This window comes from Varroa jacobsoni, unplaced genomic scaffold (genome assembly GCF_002532875.2).
Source record: "Varroa jacobsoni isolate VJ856 unplaced genomic scaffold, vjacob_1.0 scaffold_1296, whole genome shotgun sequence".
NCBI lineage: Eukaryota > Metazoa > Arthropoda > Arachnida > Mesostigmata > Varroidae > Varroa > Varroa jacobsoni.
Window position 1 is genome coordinate 86,776 of NW_019214198.1, and position 20,488 is coordinate 107,263.

A 20,488-nucleotide genomic window follows, 5' to 3' on the forward strand; every position below is an offset into this window, starting at 1 on the left:
AGTATTGCTTATAATAAGAAATAAATGATCATTTACGTAGCCCTAGTTGATTACGTAGGTCAGTCTTTTCGTAGCTGCGGATAATATCTTGCCTCAGTTGTGCGTGATAAAAGTTCCGGCGCACGATGGATCAGCGTGTCTTAAAGCCGCCGATCGAATACAATAGGGATATATTGAAAATATAACAGCCTACAGTATAAGCTCGACAACGTGGAAGCGAATTAAATTCTAAAAGCACAAGATGGTACGCTTGATTCGTAATTGCTCGGTCGCAGTAGAAGTTTCCTACAAGTTCTTTTTGTGAACCTAGCCTGGGGGACGACTCGCGAGATGCACGATGTCTCCACAAAGGCCGTGTGACAACTTACAGGCTGTATGACAGTGAGTAGTGCACAGTTACGACCAGGTCACTTTTTCATTTGGTACCAAACGCACACAAAGCTGTTTGCGAAATATGACATAGTAAATAAGTAAGGTACAGGATGTCGTGTATGAGAACCGCAAATGTTCTTCCTGTTATCCTTATAGATTATAGGACAATAGATAGAGATCTTTATCAACATACAATGCCATGCTGCACTGGCAAGGTGCTTATCTACACGAAAATGTAGAGACAGCAAAATGATCGAATTCGAATTTGGCGCTTGGCTTGCCCAGTAAATGTTCGAATCGGTAATAAAATATTACCAATTACTTCGGTCAGGCTCATAAATCAAAGCCTAACAGTCCTCGCAGGCAGCGTTTCGTATATTCTCTAGATGGGCACGCCATTAACAAGTATAACACGAATGCTAATGTTAGTAGGGTCGTGCACGATAAAAGATTCGTTTGTTTATCATAATGTTAGCAACGATTATTGTTATCAGCCCTTCGCTCCAAGTAGATAACATCTATAAACTGTAGCCAGTTAAATCTCCGACTTTTAAGCCCACTAATAATGGTAGTATTTTTATTAAACAATCGTAGTTTTCTGTCAGTAGTAATAGATGAAACGAAAGGTGTACGAGTTACATCGGTAGACTGATGCATACATGCAATACATTATTCTTTTTGCATGCTGAAAGTCCTTCTTGCCCGCCCACATAGAAAATGTCCTGCTATTGTCCCTCAATAATGAAACAAGCTGCTCCCAACTGGGTCGATAAGAACTACCAGACGTTGACAGAAACATAGATGATATAGTAAATTCATTTGCAGTTGCTTTCTTCACGCCTCTCTCTAACTAATCCTATTAAACAATTGTCCTACTGAATAATATTTAGCCTTTGTGCCTACTGCTTTTAGGATCGATCAAGCATTAGTCCAAGCAAGGCTGTCTTGAACAGTTGAGCCCGAAAGAAAGAAGTCCGAATTCTATCATTGGATGTGTTGCAAGTCTTAAGCAGTGATACAAAACTACGAATTTACAGGCAGATAGATATATGTAGATTCGTTTGCAGTACTCACTTGCAATATACACTTTCGCTTGATGACGTTTATTTTTGGTAAGGCGTACTGGTGGTACTAAAAGCAATAGGGCAGAGCCGGCTTTTCGACGTGCGTATCACCATATGGCTGTATATGCATCGTATGGTTTAGCTGCGTTTTCCGTTTCATCTTTTTTTTTTGACGCCTTTATATTTGGATCTTTGGCATTGGGTAGGCACGTTTAACGCTGTGCTTGTTTTCCATCGACAAGAGTCGCTTACGAAACTGGCCTGTAATATAAAATGTTTCCGCTTGCATATTGATAAGCAATTAGGACGTAATCGATGCCAACGTGAACGTCCATACGCCTTAGTCGGCGGCCATTTCGATTTGATCCCGCACGCTCTCGCAAGATAAAGAGCGACGTAGAATTTATTGGCTCATAGTATCGTTTCTTTTTTGCCTGGATTCTGTTACTAAACAGGCGAATTCGAGACTTGGCAGGTCCACTCGACCGTAACCAACAAGTGTATCAGAATGAAGATAGGTTACGTTTATCGCTGACGTTTAAGTATACGACAAACAAACTCTCGTATTTAATTCAGTTCCGTTTCCGCTGCTCGAAGCGTTTTCTCTGACGTACTCCGAGTTCGCTCTAGCAAGCTGCCTTTGTCGGCCGTCTACCTTGTAAACGACTGCTGGACGCGTCACTCGTTTTCTTGGCCGTGCGCGTGTTATGCGAAGTTCTGCCTGTTTATCTGAGTATCATGGTGTGAGTGTAGATGTCGCTCAGTTGGAGGAACGCGAATTTAGCAGCTGCGTTATCTAAAGGGCGATAATAGTGAAATGACGATAGCTGGCAATACGCGAGAAAATGTTCGTCTGCTATTAATACATCGATTGCCAAAATCAAAGTCAACGAAGAAACTAAATGAGTCAGCCAAACTAGCAACAAAGGAACCAATCGAAAAGCCAAACATCGAAGCTTTCTAATGAGAACGTCTGGATGAGCGGATGAATGAAGTTAAGCAAAACTTATGACCCGTCTGAGATCATTTATTTTTTTGCCTGTCGCTGCTCTTACTACAGCTGCTGCTATTGCTGCCGGCGTCACTTTGAGTAGGCTTTCTTTTTTTCTATTTGGATCTCTCTATTTCTCAGGCCCTGTTTAGCTGCTAAAATATGAGCAACTTAAGCAAACTAAGATGAAAAAAGAAGCATCTCTGCCTTCTGCTCTTTCTTTTTCCATCGGCCATGTCGGCCTACTGCTGTTGTTTAGTCGGCGCGCAGCGTTTGTTGCAGATCGGCGGGTGCCGATGTCAGTGAGTTATGTCGCGATAACACTATTCCGTAATGAAGAGAAGTGTCTCAAATCCGGGCACAAACGGAAAGAGAAGACTCGTTGCGCCCACCGTCCTTCTTCATTTAACACACACACACACATTCATCTATGTATATATATATGGATTTCTATCGTTGTTTTTTTTGTCGTACAACGATTGCTATGCCACAGTGAAACGTTGGACAGCTTGACGGAGACGGATGTTGCACAGAAGATCTTAATTGGCGCAAACGAAGCAAGAAGGGAAAGCTGGCATAACAGCAGAAGCAAGACCGCTACTACGACACATATCAAAAGTCGACAAACAGACAGACAGACAGACAGACGGACGGACAGACAGACAGACAGACAGACAGACAGACAGACAGACGGACAAACGGACGGACGGACGGACGGACGGACGGACGGACAGAGTGAGAGGAAGACAGAAGCCTTAAACAGGCGGAGGAGAGCATCGAAAGCAACGTGTGACGCACGCGCCATTCAAGTAGCCGTCCGCTAAATGGATAGCAACAACGATAGAAATTCATTTATGGGAGCCGCTAGGCTCGATGACAGCAGTGAAGAAGTCTTTTGCGTGCAAAAGTATATATTATACGCAGCATATAGGTACTGTATTGAACTTTTAAATACTAATATTGCTACTGCCTAATGCAACGTTCGTTGAGATGGCCTCATTAATTAAAGAGCATGTCTGAAATCATGCGATTACTGCTTTATTACGAAAACATACAACTTTCAGCTTAAGACGAACGCACCTTAGACCGAAATAGATACTTTTCAATCAAATCAAAACCCTTTTTCCAATCCGATCGGGCGCTTAACCCAAAAAAATGTTTTTCAAATGATAATGTTTGCAAATATTTCGGTAGTATTACTTTACTACTTGACATCATACTACGAATTCTAAAAAAAATATTTATTTTTTAATCAGTGACTTTATTTAAATATTGATGAAAGATTGATCGAAATAAAGATTGATTAATACAATGCCGGAATGTAACGAAAGCATTAGTTAATTAATAGTATTTCATTAAAAAGCTATAAGCACAACCTAGTGACACGAGAAAAGCCAAGTTCCTTAATGAGGTACTTTCGGAATAGGCTCTACTTGGATAATTGGGTTTTGGTTTAGATGAATGGTTCTACCTAAAAACTACCCTGTTTTTTCTGATTATGTTTAGCAGAGGTCACTGCTTCATGTTCCGCAAGCGACACACCCAATAGAATCTCTTTGAATAAAGAGAATTGTACATCGTACAAATTAGAAGTTGTAGGTGGTATAGCGTAAAGCAACGATGACCCTACGCAATACTTCTAGAAGCCTTTAGAAGAAGTTTCTTTATTCTCACAAGTTTTGAAGTATATGTCGCTGACAGGACTTAAAGCAGCGGCTCCAGACCTCTTTGAGCAAGAAGCTTGGCCGTCCAAGCCGCCTTGTCGACCCCCTAGAAGCCTATACTTCAATCACAACATGAAAATGTAACTGTCCCACCGTTCTATCAAGATTTCTATGATAAATATATTTGCCGGGTATGTATCGACGAGAGGCAACAATTGAGACCACCTTCACAGCTGATAGGATGCTGCCTTTGGGAGGATCCGAACGGTACGTGCTTTCTGGTTATCTGTTACAGTGGCGTAGCTGCCATGACCGCCGTCGGAGTCCACTGTCTGTCTGTCTGTCTATCATGAGACGCTGCTACTGGATACTGACTTAGAATGTTGTCGATGCTGATTAGCTGTCGTCTGCTGTCAGGTTGCGCACGGGCAAAACATGGTTAGATGTGGACAAAGTCGCCGCCGACATCCGTCCGTCATCAGATGCCCCGTCCGTACCGTGAGACGTAAAGCGATGCCATCATATTGGGGAATCCGCGAGTCGGGTCATGCCAAGATAGATAAGCTGGGCATTCGTCGCGGATGAGAAGACCTCTTAGACCAAGCACTGAAAGACAAACCGACGTACGATGCCCCATCGGGGGATGCATTACATTGCCGAAGTGCTAACCGGTCTAGGCTAGCACATTTAACTTAACCAGCTCCATTAACATTGTACATCCCAAAATGCCCGGACGATACCTATCTATGAAACAAGGCGCATTGATGATGGCCATATCCACTGACCATCTTTTTATTGGTTTCTTCTTAGATAACGTATATTGGCTCCTTCCTAGAGGTCAAAGCAACATGCATTGGAACGTACGATGAAAAGGGATCATACCATTCCTCAAACATACAGATTTCCGTTAGAGGGTTTGACCCCTTAGATACTGTATCAAAATGGTTATCTAAGATTTGTCTAAAAAAACGGGACTTCCAGTGTCCACGCAATTCCTCGTTCTCCTTTCGTTCTAAACAAACTAGTGCGAAGTTCGACCAAGACAACAACATCACCGAAACCATGTTCGATTCCCGGCTTGACTACGGCTGTGCTTCTTTCTGAGTTATCTAGTTAATATATAAAAGATATTCCTATTATCATTACTATTATTATGCTATTTGTGTTATAGGAAATACTCATCCTCTCAATGGCTTATTTAGTTGTGCGCATTTATCTTTTTTTCATATTCAGACTTGAAAGATTGTTGATTATCTTGTGCTGCGTGTAAGTTTAGAGTATTTTCATATAATGTATACATATACCCCGGCAATTGTGTACAGTGTATGTGTGTGTGTGTGTATTGTGCTTGGTATTCTAGTAGGCAAGTCAACGAGACAGTAACTGTGTATGGGAATATACGTGTATATGGTGTCCGATCGATCATCTTTATTTCGTGGTGCTGATAGTTGTATTATGCGAGATTGTCATCTGGGTCTGTCTACGCCTGATTGCTCTGACGCTGCAGAGATAGAAAATTGTCGCCGCAGACATTGGTAAGAACCATAGTGGCATCGGGTTCCCGCTATCGTATCGGGCAGCTGGCTACCTTCAGTCGGAAGCCAGCTTTGGTCTGACGCTGACCGGTTATACTGCGCAACCGAGTAAAAGGCAATATGCTTATTTTTTTTTACCGGATCATTCAGTAAAAACACGCAATAAAATAATGGCCGAGCGAAAAAAAAATATATATATATTCAACAATCGCTATTCGATAAACTGGTCCGCCTATGTTTCTTCCTCTAAATCTGAGATTGGCAGCCCTTTCAGATATCCGATTGAAGGAATGAAAACCAGATGCGTGGCTTTTCAAGCACTCCGAACCGAATCTTAGATAACTGATTAGCTACCCGATCTACAGCAGATTAATTTTTCACGTATGAATAAAATGATCTGGCAAAATTTAAAAAAAAAACACTAATGCTTTCACCTCGTTTAACCTTGCCGTTGCTTGCGGTGATCAGTATATATTGATCACAACAGAGTGATATATATATATATCACTCTGTGCACCACAACTAGTGCTTTCTAGCGCTAACTTACTTTGCTGGCTGATGCTTATATGATTGAATAACAGTGAATTGTAATAAATATACCCGTAAACACGCAGCGTTCTCGCACCGGCCAGTTCCCTGAACAGCGACGGCGACAACTCACCTGCCTATGGCGACTGCAGAAACATTAAGTAACAACAACAATAAAAACAACTTGTTCATATTATAGAAGGAGAGGGGAGGCATCGAAAGGTGGGAAGAAGATGCATTGACGCAGACAAAATAAAACCATAGGAACAAACGCTGCTAAACAGATAGAGAAGGGAGTGGAGAGTGAGCGAGAGAGGGGGGACGCGACGGGACGTACCAGTTCATATACATAAACATCTATACGCCAGAACACATGATGACTTTCAATTCAGCTTTGCTGTTAAGGCTGCGGCACCGGTGGCGACGACAGCGCCTGTGATCGGGTCGAAACCACAATTACTGCGACAACAACAATAAGCTACTAGTCGTTGTTACCTTGTCATCATAGAGGACCTTCTCCGTTTATGTTCGGCACTTCAAGTCAAGAATAGAAGGGGGTCGCGGCAGAGGTAAGCCGACTACCCTGATAAGCTGAGACAATAACAACGCAGTCAACGTCGTCTTTGCGGCCGCCGTCGCTATCGTTTTCGTAACCACTGGTGACATTCAGACAGTGACAACAAACGACTGAAAGCCAACAATCGCGACGTCCGAAGCCGAAGTCGCTCTCCGGTCGAATCGTAACAACCACGAACAATACGACCGTCACCGCCGCAGATGTGCGCTCTGTGTACATGTGCGTGCTTCCACGTGTAACAATAACGGTCGCTCACGATGTGTCTCCATCTCTGTTATTGTAACTAGGGCTATTACATTTCTAGTACACCTGCTATTTGTGTGTATCAGCGATAGCCACTGCCACGATAAAACGCGACGCCGCCGCACTCGACAATGCTGCTGTTTTGAGTGCCCCTGTTGACGCTCTGGTGTCTCATGATGATACTGATGGTAATCGTTAATAGAGCTTCACCGAATACTATAATAATGCTACCGCTATTGCTTCATGGCGCAGGTAATAGACATTGTATTGATGCCGTCGTTTTATTGCTGCAGGCGTATGCAGTTGTCGCCAAGAAATTGGCCTACTGAAAAGCTGAGTGAGTCATTGACTTTCTGGTTAGCTGTCGGGACTCCTGGTCTGTGACGTGACCATCGACGAAACGCTTTGCTTCGTCCGTAGCCAGTCGGACGAATAAGCTGCAACACAGACCATTGGCACGAGAAGGAAAAGCCGCCTTGCTCCTCCCTGTGTCCCCCCTTCCCCGCGGCACACTGACGATCTTCCCCACTGCCATTCTCGCTGGTTAGGAAATAGCAAGATCACCATGAGACTAGCTGGATTGCACAGTTCATTTAGACTGACAAAAGCTTAATGCTGATCAGTCAGTAAGACAAGGGGCTCACAAATACGGCTCGCTGCACGAGCCACATAAAACAAGCAAGCTCGGCAAAGTTTATGGCGAATCATGAACGTGACGACGATGATGATGACGGGTCTCGTGGCATACAACTTACTTTCCTCGCACCCTATTTCGCATCCCAACTGTTGCTGATGTTGATGATAGCCGTTCACCCTTCTAAGAATTTCAACACCCCCTTTTACCGACAGATACGACCATCTCGTCCACCTTGACTGATGATCCACCTTCATGTGGACGCACAAAGCACTAAATATTTATAATTCTGTTCACCACCGACAAATTACACAGAACACAGGGCGTAGATGAACGCGTGTTATGAACGGTGCGTTGTCCTGTCATCCAGAACACTATATATAGGTATATGGATATATATACCTATATTTTGACAAATGCGTATCATCAATAGGGTATATTCTATAAGGTCACATGTATCTTGAGAAAGTCGGTGCCTTCCTTATTGATTTGACCGAGTGACGTGAAACAACGTGTAATAATTCCAACAAACGATTTCTCCAAAGCATAGCTATAAGCAAATCTGGTTGCTACTCATTTTAGCAATAAGTAGAGATAACATTCAGGACTGTGTCCGGGTCCCTATTTTAAGTCCGTTTTGTGACGAGTCTTAGTCGCCGTCAGTGGTAAATCTTGAAGAAATAAAAAAAAATCTCATTTCGTACAAAAGTAACATTACCCGATCTGAGTAATAACCGATAATCAATATAATGATTCTATGAATTACCTATCAGCGTTCTATTATTTGTGCGATATACTGGTCAGGAGATGACAGGCGGGCAACAATGTCACATAGTTAACAAACAAAGACAATTTCCAGCACTTCGAAGTGCGCAGCGCTGATCGCGTGACGATACGAGCGAACCTCAACATTGCCTCTTTCTAATGCTACCATCTAAATCTGTAATGTTCAGTGCTGTGTATTTACGGTACACGGATGTGTACCGAGAGGGTGAATGTGTTTCTATGCATCCTAAGAGATACTTGTAGCGGCGGTTTTTTTTTGTCGCAGAAGCCCAATCATAGTGTCCCAAACAAAGGGACCCGCGATTAAGACTTACCGAAACGCCGACACCACACTAGAAGACAACAAAAACAATGGAGCAATCCGAACCCAGTCTACGCACAATGACACGCTTAGCGTCATCTGTAAATTGCTTAACAAAGGGACATGAAATGCATCCTAGTGAAATTCAGACAAAAATCCGTCCTGAATTACGGCCCGGTGCTTTTACATAAAGAACTTTCACTAGAACATAAATGCTAGTCGCAAGTTGTTGGTAAAATCGTTAAAAACACGGTGCAATTTCATCTATCCGATACAAGTTTTTCACCAAATAAACATTCATGGGACCAACCATTGGTCACGCGTCACAAATTCCTATTATAAGTGTAAGCAATAACAAATCATATTAAAGCGATTAAATACCCGTATGTAGTGTTCTACATACGGTTCACATATAATTAATCGCAAGTTACATGTAACAACCTAGGCTAGTGGTCTATTTAATATGTGACGCATCGCTTGAATTTATGAACTCGCCTTCTGGAACCATCGCAACAACAACAACAACATGTGGTTGATGCTCCATCTAAGGCAAATCCTCAACGGTCTTTCTCTTGAGGGTTTTCTTGTTGGCACATTGCTATAACAGTACCGCTGGCTGGTGTCGACATGTTGATGTGCCCCTCCGATAACCTCTTCGAAGTCGTAAGTATCATACACTACTGTCTTGTTCGTGGCCTTAGCTGAGGCTATCAAGCAGATTTTTATCATCATCGTCAGAGCCGTCCTATCTAGGCTACGAAGCGGAAGCTCCCGAACACTCAGAACAGAAAATAAATACACGTCCGACAGGCCCATTCTGGTACCGGCGACATTAGATATTGCGTCAGCACTCACCATAGTTTGTCCTATTTATATTAACGTACATTTCACTATCCTAATCTAACTGAGCTTAAACAACTTGTTTGGCTGCATATCAACACGAAAATGGCCTGTTTTGTGTTCTTCGAAGAGTAACCATTATTTCCACTATGCATCCTTTCTGATTTTCCACCAATAGTTTTTTCAAACAAAAATAAATCATTTTCGGTTCGTGCGTACACAAACGCGGGACATTGTAACGCAAAAATAGTTATCGTAGGCGCTTTATTAAAGGTTCAGTGTTCTGAAGCAGGCTTATAAACTCAGGTTAGACTTCCCTCGCTGTTTTGGGGGAACTTCAAGTGAAGACTGAGTATGGTGTTGTCCTTTCTGTGAAGAGCTGCACTTCTTTGAATAGCTTTTGCCGTCTCTAAACACGAAATATATAGTAAACAGTGCACCGTTTGAAAAGTCTTGGAAACGAGGTACCCGGAAGGGCTGATCAATACCGAGTATTTGTAACCAACGAAATGGGCATGCCTTACTCACATGACTGTTATGAAAAATTAAACTTTCCTGAATTTACGTCACCAGTTGCATAGAAGTCCGTCGTTTGACTGTTTGTTGTTTGTCTGAACGACATTGCTTTTCGTGTTTCGAGTTTAAGTTCGAGTTAAAGTTTGCTAATCACTGGCGGTCACTATCGGCAGAACTTTGATCGAAATTCGTTGTAAAAATAATCAGATCTGGCCATTAATCGTGGCTAGTCCCTCAAATCTACATTAACGTATTCTATAACAGTACGAAATAAGATTATCTGCTGTTTCAGTACACTTAAAACTCAAACACGAAAAGATCTTCTGTCTAACCAAAACCTGATCTTTTTGTCATGATCAGTAAATGTGTGGTAACTTGGATCAAACTATCGCGACCGTCGTGCATTTGCTTAAGTGTCCGCCCGCTGAGGAATAACAGCGGGTGCCATTGCTGGCTGAGGATTTTTCGACTCCTCGGGAGCATTATCGCATCTTTAAGACTTCCTTTTCAGTTAAAATTTTTCTCAGCTAGACGAAGGGTAGCTTTCGTAAATCGTACCAACCGCACCCTGTCTACCCGCCGATCGATATGTTCATGGTTCAAGCGGATTATACCGCGCGCACGTTAGAGAGATGGGAAGTCTAGCTACTTACGTACGCCGACTTCGAAATATGACCGTAAATATTTGCCGAGCATGATGGGGGTAACTGCTATCGTGGGAACGATCTGTGATCACATTGTTGGATACGCAATAGTTTGAATCATATAGTCGCAAGTGGTTGCTGATCTCAGAAACAATTTCGAATTCTATAGAGTAATTAGCTTAAGAACATTGGGGTATGCATGCGCTACCTAATAAACTCCATATTATATCTACATATATGCCAGATGCTAGTGATAAGCTACTTTATCATTTGTGGCGCTCACCTATAGTAGTCCTCCTTGCAATAGATTGCTCCTGAACGCGCGAAACAGCTCAGCTCGTTATCCAGATGTATCTTACAATGGCTGCAACGCAGGCAGCTCGTGTGCCATTGACGTTCAGCTGCAAGCAGATAAAAACGATCGTGAATATGCGATCCACAGCCATAGCACTGTTTGTTAGCGGGTCCCCCGACGCCGGGCGATGAAGATCCCGACATCTCGCTAGAGGACGTTTCCATAATAGGCATCTTGACGAACGGCAAAATTTTTTCACGATCTTTGTCGCGCTTGTTAGTCCTACCGGCCAGATTGTCTAGTCCGGCGAACAACGGTTCCGGCCAGTAGGACACAGGTCCTCGTTCACACGCCACACGAGTAGAGTTTTGTGTCACAGTGACGATTTCATTAAGTCGCAGTTCGATAACCGTCGACGTGTCTTCCAACGCACTCGCGAGCAGTGATCGATCACACGATGATCCAATATCTTTCTATCCACACCTACAGATTGACTGGACGTATCTACATTAACATATTAGGTTTTCTCACAGATGCCATTGGCGGTTGATGGCAGCCGACGTTACACACTTGCACAGATTGTACGAGCTTCAATATCTTCGTATAAGTGAGCCTCGTAGACGAAGTTTTCGTACTTGAGAAACGTAAAATTTTCAACTAGAGCAATGCCAGGCAAGAACACTCACAATACAGCTCCCTCTCTGGTTTACTATTCGTCGCTGCTCGTTGGTTTACCTGCTCGACGTTACTCTGCTCGCGACTACTGCTTAATACGTTTAAATTCATTCTCACAAAATGTTGACATATTATTCGCACATGCTCTGTCGTTGTACACATCACTTCAACATCGGCTAGCAATTGCCAGGACGATCGCTTTTAGACGCTGTCAGCTTCGATGGCGGTAACTTTCACGTCGCCGACGACAACAACTAACCTAGGTGGCAACTTGTTATTTACATACGCAGCACAGACAGACAGGCACATCGCAGCGAACAACACAGGCGAGAAGCAGTATCGTCACTGAGTGAAACAAATAGCCAGCCGGCCGGCCGGCCTGTCATTCGGTCAGTCAGATCGGCAGACACGCACGTCAGCCAGCCAGCCAGCGTCGAACGGCCGCTGCCGCCCTGTCCTGCTTAGTCCAGCAGCTACAAAGGACACACAGTTGCAATAGTGTTGCCTCAACATCGAGCAGCTATACGCATTGATGCACACGCACGAATAGATAGACGGACAAAGAGAAAGACACACAGATCCACGGCACTGACTGATGCCAATACACAGATTGTGCTCACTCGCTCGTTCGCTCACTTGCGCGCGGTGTAGTCCGGCCAGAAGTAGTCAGTAGTCAGGAGAAGGCCGCAGCACCGGCCGCAGCAGTAGCGCCACCACGACGCTTTGGCCCCGCCTCGTTCGTCGCTCATTGGCCGCCGATGGAGTGACCGAACGCCGGCTCGCGCTCCGCCCAGTTTGTGCAGTCCCTCAAAGACGATTGGCCGTCGAGGACGCGCTGGTAATCGAAACAGCCACGAAAAGGGGAAGAGCGGCAGTGGGGGGGCTTGTGAGTGGCAGGGGGTAATCGTACGGATGGTGGCAGTACTGTTCGTAGTGCTAGTGGTGGGGTGGAGGCATGGAACAGGAGGATGAAAGGGGCGAGCGGAATAGAAGAAAGCGCGGAACGCGAACAAAAAGAGGGGACAGATCTCGCTCTCTTTGTCGAGGAAAATTCATTGGCGTCACCATCGACCACCACGGCCGCGAGTCCTGCTGGTAGTACTGCAACTAACCGACCGCGGCTACCGGCGCCGCTAGCGACGTCGTCGTTGTTGTTGTTACTGCTGCAACTGGGGCTGCTCCGCTGTCTTTGCCTCAGTACAAAGGTGAAACTGACGGTCATGACGATGGTCATGATGGTTGTGATGCTGATGATAGCGTTGGCAATGCCTGTTGTTATTACTGCCGCTTCTGTTCCTTCCACAAGGATGATGATTCTGTCCACGGTGACGGCGATAATGATGATTATAATGATGGTGCTGATAGCAGCAGCAGCAGCAGCAGCAGAAACGGAAAGAGAGAAAGATGTGTTATCGCACGGCTTGGTGCAATAGCCATCTGTCAGTGCCACAATCGTCGCATATGGTACTGCACCATGTGAGGGATCCAAAACAGTCAACTACTATGATGTTTACTATTAATACTATACAGCACCATGTACTATACGTTTCCATCCGTCCGTTCGTTTATCTGAGCGTCCATTCGCACGTCGCTGTGCTCGTCAATTTATGTATGCGTGTGCGTGTGCGCCTATGTACGTATGCTTCAAGCCCGGGGAGGGGGTCTGCTATTCATGAACAAAGAATGTAAACAAAAAGAAAAGGGCGAGAAATAGACAAAAATGCCCGTTTCAACTGTAGATGTCAACCTCAAGAAGAACCGGTGGCATCACACACTGTAAAGTACATGACGCAGAGTATCACAGATATGGAATGGGGCGAAACGTATTTTAACCCACTGAAGCGGATACTGACAGGCAAGGGCAGCGCGCGTGCGGAATAATGTGAAGACAAAACGAGACTGAGACACAGAAGGAAAACAGCGGGTGCGACATAATAAAAAATAAACTCTAGACAATATTGCTCGATAAGATTATTATTAGGCCTCCGAATGCTTCATAGATCGTTTTGCTGGGTTACGAGAAGCAAACACTATCGTACGAAATCTGACGGACGCAATTAGAGACTTCTAAATGAATGGAAGCGTCTCTGCAAAAACTAAAGGACCCACTCAGTATAAGAGAAATGAAAAAGAGCCTGTTTATAAGTTTATTCGCCTCTTTGTATTAAAGGCCAATGAGCGTTGACTCAACCATTGAACAGCTCGCATGGTCACGGTTGAAGAAGGGTACCATAGCCCAAACAACAGCATCGACTTCCGAAGTCAGGCGGGCTTTTTTCTGCCATTATTTTTCGCTGCAGAAGCAGCAACGCAATAAAATGAGATAAAACGATGGCCGGCTTGATTCACCTGACGAAAGACGACCCTGTAATTCATTGAGGAAAGCTCTCAGACTGCATTCAATTAGTTAGCAAAATTATACTGGAGACGGTGTGATTTTCTCGTAGATATTTTGTAAATTATGTGTAATAAATTATTACACATAGTGCCTTGACTCGAACGGGATTTCGGTAGCCGTCTGTTCTGCTCGTTTTTATGCTAATTTCCGTGACAAAAAAATCATATCTATTCAAATTACGCACTTTTTCAAGTCCTTTTGGTTGTATAGAAGATAGCAACCTGAATTTAAATTCAGAATTAAATAAAGCGTTTGTTCGCAAGATCAAAATACCGGGGCATGCGACATGCGCCTTATGTACCGCGTATTTTCAGATCAGGAATACCGACCTTTGATATTTTGCTTTACAAAACTTTGTATTTCTAAATACGATAAAGGAAGACGTCGGTTCTGAGAGTTGGCTACTGATGGACGCTATTTTAACGTTATATATCATATAACAGTAGTATAAATACGTAATTTACCTTACTGGAAAGTTTTTCTTTGTAAATAGCGAAATATTCCACTAGATAAATTTCATCTAAATTATTCGATAGGGAGTGGAAGTTTGTTTTACGCAACATAATGTACGCAAACATAATCTGTATTACAACCCTTTGATGGGTAGGCTCACATATTGGCAGCTTCAATCGGGATTATATTTCTAAGAAACTGATGTCTTTATCTATACCCAACTGTGTGAAAAAGTCTAAACCTTATATGATAATTATCTTTAAATGGCAAAAAAAATGATATAGAAAATGAGTTCTTAAAAATTAGATAATTTTGGACGTAAATTACCCTTTTACTGAACTCAGACGAAGTTCACGAATTATGTACAGAAGCTCGTCCAGCTTATTTCGTAAATTACGCATTGTAAGTTATTACGCACGTTAACTTGACTCGAGCGAGAGTCAGCCTGTTTCACAACAGTGGCAGAAATATTATTATTCGAATAATAGAGATCAGACTAATAATAGAAATAATAACATTGAAAAAAATATTGGTAGAATCAATCGAAGGGTTGCAATATAGATTATGCCTGCGTCGCGTTTTTTTTTTTACTTAAGTAGTGCATAATTTAAGTATAAATAAGTTGAACAAATGTATTAATTTTTGTTCTACATTATAGCCACTAAGCGAATTGTTCTATGTTATATAGCTGACTACATTTAGAACTTCTACAAACGCCGTCAATACTACACGTCGCCGATACGAGTGAACGGCGAGAGGTCCGTGAACACTACAGCATAGAATGCTGTAAGATACGTCTTTTTTGTGGATGAGATAAGATATCAGCAAGGCCCGGCGTTAGTTAAATTCGTCTTATGTGGGGTTGTCGAAATGAAAACTTCTAACAGATAGATAACCGATGGGTAAGTAGCGAAAAGGACACACTATTGACCAGTATATTAGCGTATTACACATATAGCATACAACCAATTCATTAGAATCTGCTTGATGAAGTTTTGGTTGATAAAAATAAATATAAAATATCAGAAATATATATATAGATACATGATGATGATTGAACTAGCGGGATTTTCAAAGGAGCAAACTGCATGGCAATCTGTTAAGTGGCATTTGCCCTCGTGGCTTTACATCGTTTGTGTGCACGGATGATGAGATCGATAGGCGACTAATCAGATGATGCCGGTTTTCGGTTTATGAAACTTGCGCTTCTCTAGTTTTTGTTTGCTATAGCCTTTGTTTCGTTAAAGCTAGTATTCACATATGATAATTATATCGTGGTTCTGCAAACGAAGACGTTGGTTTGCTCGAAGGTAAGATCTCTTCGCGAAGTTCCCAGTAAAGTATTAGGTAGAACATACAAAGCCGACATGATGATTTGTGTACGCCTTGAACTTCCTGCGCTGTGTACGATGTACGTTGCATTCTATCCAGGTCGCCCGTTTGCTTTCTCGTTGATTCCTCGACCCGAAGCTGTCCATTGTTATAACCAGAGGGCGTGAGAGATGGCTTTAGGTAAAGATGATGTATTTGTTTTATTCCAAAATCGATTGCTATGTTGCCTATCGTCCTATTCACAACACGATCTGTAAAGGACCGTCCGTTAATTGGCATAATCCTAGCGTGTATTTGATACTTCAATAAAACCTAGCGATTGGTATGTTCGAATCGAACCTTCGTCGTCGGAGCAACGTTATGTACCGCACGCATTGAACGGTGAAAATTTTGAAACTAAAGCCTAATTTCATAAACGTGCGTTACGTTGCGATCCGCGTAAAGCTATACCGCCGTCAAATCGGATAAAGATATCCACATCAGTGTGGAATCATGTTGGGCTGTCGAAAAGTCTTGACCGCTTCTTAAGCCAAGACTGCAACAACTTTTTTTTATATTTGAACATATCGTTACTAAAGTGAGTATGCGCCGTTGATCCAGGATGATTGATTGCTATTAGAACGTCATAACCCTATAACTGACGAACTTCTGTAGGTACCAAGCGAAAAAATGGGACAAGTAATTTTTGCATCTCAACATTGAGACCAGTTAACACCATTAGGAAAGTTCTGCAAAGACCGAAACAGGCGATAGTCTGATGGAGCGAACTGACGGAGCTATACGGTGGATGCAATAAAATTTCCCACTCGAGTTCTATTTTTTTCCCAGGTAGCTAAATATTTTTATAGTATGGCACTGTCGTGGTAGAGTACGACGCTGTCTCTGTTCGCTAGCCGTTCCTGCTGACTTTCCGCTTAATGGCTTGTCCTAATCGTGTGACTTCGTGAAAGTAAAGGTAGACTGTTTTGCATCTTACAATCGTCATCCACAATCAACTGTTTCAGGAAGGGCTTGATTTTGTTGTGTTTCATAGATCAGTAAACTTCCGTGCGTCACAGTGTGTGATACCCAAATATCGAGCTTTTTTGTAAACAACTTTTTTTCCGATGATTTAAAACTGTTTGACGATGGATCTTAATCCCTTGGCAATATGATGGCTACTCACATGTAGGTCTTATTCAGCTTTTGTAATAACTTCATAAACTTTTTCCGTAATTGATCGACCATTAGGGGAAGCGTTTCTCACATCGAAAGCGGATGAACCATTTTCAGGCCGATTTTTCTAATAAGGTATCTTGTTTGTAAATAGCACATTTTTTGATGGGCCTGAGCAGCATTCTGAGCCTTTATTATAATAAAATTGTGAAGTATATCGAATTTCAGCAGGAACTTCACTCATCTTCGGGGCACTTTACCTTGGGTCCGAATGAAGACAAGCTTAGCATTTTTACTACTGCCAAATCTTGGTTTCTAAATAACGCCAACTTGGCGCGACGTATTATTATCTGATATATGTGATCTAAATACCTTTTCAACAATCCAGTATATGATCGCTTTAACTGGAAACATTTAATGGGACGACCTTTCAGTCAGCCAGGTCCCAATCTAATAATACATTTTCAACATTGCTTTGTTAACTCGGCCTGGTCCTATCAAGCCATCAAGATTACTTAGAGCAATATTTCGCTATTTTTACAGGAAAACGTTAAATATGAGGTCTGAGTGAGGTACATTTGAAGGTAAGGTGAGCAAAGCATAATCACGCTCCGGAAATGGTAGCAGTAGTCCGTCAGCTGCAAAGATATCACTTAGTCTACTGGTAAATGAGGTACTCAATCGAATTCTATATCTAAGTAAGAGGCGTGTGAAATTTAATGACAATATAACAAACTATTGGTTAATTGTTATGCTCGTAGGATGATTTCTTAGTTCAGACTGCAATAACACGAAGTGTTCTGTCGGGAAAGTCAAGACCTGGGTATCTACTGGCGATCCGATATAAACCGTTTTTGAAATGGCGGATATCGGTCGAGGGGAAATTGTTGGCACCTTTAGGTAGCCGAGTAACGGCAGCGGATTTAATTGTCAGTTCTTATTTTAAACTTATATAAACTTGGGATTCGGTTCTGATAAATTAGGCAAAATAGATTTTGATACCTTCGCCCGAAACAGCTTCTACCTTAGTTAATCGTAGACGACTTCGCAGTCTAGTCCCATAGATTTATTTTAAGTAAGAAGCAGTGCTTACTGGAAGTAGTAGACGAAAATACGATCAAGGACGAGATTGAGCAGTGACAAACTGAGACGCTTACGTACAGCTATGTCACTTAACTTGATCTTATTCTTTACCTAGATAGCTATCCATAGCGTCTAGCAAAATTTTTTAATTAATGGCGAGAGTTTTCAGTATTTTGACGTTCGGGATGAAATTCGCTTACTATATAATAACTAGACCGATTACCCATAACGTCCCGTCAAAGCAATTTAGTCAAAAATAAAAGTCATGCTCTAATTTTTACCGCGCTTAGCGCCCGCATTCAGCGGCCTTACTTTTCACATAAATGCTTCTATCCAAATCTCGTGTAACTGATAGCGTTATTAGTACATGCAAACCGTGTAACACCGTAGCCTGTAGAAATAAAGGAACCTTGGTTTTATTTTTATTGAAGTTATACACGGATATTTGGTTGTTGTTAGTGGCCTAAAATGCATCTTCGTACACCGTTTGGGTCTGTGCTATAGAATAGATTGTGCTACTTTAACGAACCGTTTCTAATTGAATCAGGTTAAAAAAAAAGCTGAGACGGAAGGATTCAGCTAGAACGTGTTTGACCTAAGATGGCCTTAGGAAGTTAATATTGGTTACTGATTCAAAAGTCCGACTGCTTTGATTTTTGTGTGACATATCGTATTTTATTTGTGCGTTAAAAAATAGACTAGTTTAATGCACCCATATCTTGGAACGCACATTGATAACTCGGGTCTGTCGACGCGGTTAATAGCTAGTACCAATCAATGATATTGAAATCAAATTCTATAAGATCTCTATCAATCTACGAAATCTGACACAGTAGTGTTTCTTGCCTAAAGATTTAAAGAGTTTAATTAAATTATCTAATTCAATTTGAAAGATTGTGTTAACAATTATATCGTTTCGATGTTGCGTTTTGATACACAACAGCACGAAGGCGAAATATAATAAAGAAGAAAAAAAATGTAAGATATGAATACCTGAACAAATTTTTATCGGTTAATTTTTTAAGCATTTCAGTATATACTCTTCTTTAAATAGCAGTTTCCATCGATCTTTGTAGCTCTATCGAGCGCATTACTGCTGTCAATTATATCTTAAAGATAGCGCGAAGGAATGGCATAGGCTCCCCAAGGCGCTGGTTACAGAATTTGGTAGATATCAACGGGGATTTACATTGAACCTGTTAGACGAAGGAGAAATGTAACACAACGAAAATAAAAAGGCACGCTAGAACAGTCGCAACGGTCTTTTTAGTAACTACGCATATTCTACTATAGTAGGGATAGCTATGACTTCGGCTAAGAGAGAGAAGACGTCTTGGCCGTTAAAACGTATATTTGGATTAGTTCCCCCCATTGAGACCGTCAAGCATCTAGGCAACTAATGTTAAGGAAACAAATATCCACACCGAAAGAATTCTCCTATCTTTATATTATATCGTTTCATGAAAAAATGAATCACGTTTCCGCGATCTCTAGGGCAGCGATTCAGGCATCGTTCCTCAATGATACATCAGGCATTGTTGCGTCTGGTTCCGACGTAATTGTGATAATTCGCTACCACAGACGCGCCATCAAACTGCCAAACGATCTCAAATTGTGATCGTTACTTTGTTTATCATGTTCATTATTTTCATCTTTATCGTTTTCTCTTAAAGCAGCGAAACGCTATAGCTGAAAATACCTTACGACATTTATTCGTTCTGTTTTGTCTTAAACGGTTGTGTTTTGTCCAATAGACAAAGACGCTGACCCGTACAAGACTCACTGTATACAGTGAATAGTCAAATATACTGACATCACGCAAAGAGAATTGACAATGATTTAATTTTATCTATCTATCTATCTATTTATCTATTTATCTTATCTATTTATCTATCTTATCTATCTATCTTATCTATTTATCTATCTTATCTATCTATCTTATCTATTTATCTATCTATCTTATCTATTTATCTATCTATCTTATCTATTTATCTATCTATCTATCTATCTATCTATCTATCTATCTATCTATCTATCTATCTATCATCTATCTATCTATCTATCTATCTATCTATCTAATCTATCTAATCTATCTAATCTATCTAATCTATCTATCTAATCTAATCTATCTATCTATCTAATCTATCTAATCTATCTAATCTATCTAATCTATCTATCTTATCTATCTTATCTATCTTATCTATCTATCTATCTATCTATCTATCTATCTATCTATCTTATCTATCTATCTATCTATCTATCTATCTATCTATCTATCTATCTTATCTATCTTATCTATCTTATCTATCTATCTATCTATCTATCTATCTTATCTATCTTATCTATCTTATCTATCTATCTATCTATCTATCTATCTATCTATCTTATCTATCTATCTATCT

General features: G+C 41.6%; 1 protein-coding gene and 1 long non-coding RNA gene across 2 annotated transcripts in view; both read right to left on the reverse strand.

Annotated features, from left to right (window-relative positions):
• The window catches only part of LOC111268516 (LIM/homeobox protein Lhx9), a 42,516-nt gene extending 30,205 nt beyond the window's left edge, over positions 1-12,311 (reverse strand). The window contains exon 1 of the mRNA XM_022847540.2: positions 10,979-12,311. Coding sequence (XP_022703275.1) covers positions 10,979-11,223 — 245 coding nt within the window. The 5' untranslated portion in view covers positions 11,224-12,311. The remainder of the gene's footprint in view (positions 1-10,978) is intronic.
• A 2,749-nt stretch (positions 12,312-15,060) lies between these two features.
• LOC147752368 (uncharacterized) overlaps positions 15,061-20,488 on the reverse strand; it is an 8,187-nt gene continuing 2,759 nt past the window's right edge. Inside the window, exon 2 of the long non-coding RNA XR_015314252.1 lies at positions 15,061-15,986. This is a non-coding gene — a long non-coding RNA (uncharacterized LOC147752368). The remainder of the gene's footprint in view (positions 15,987-20,488) is intronic.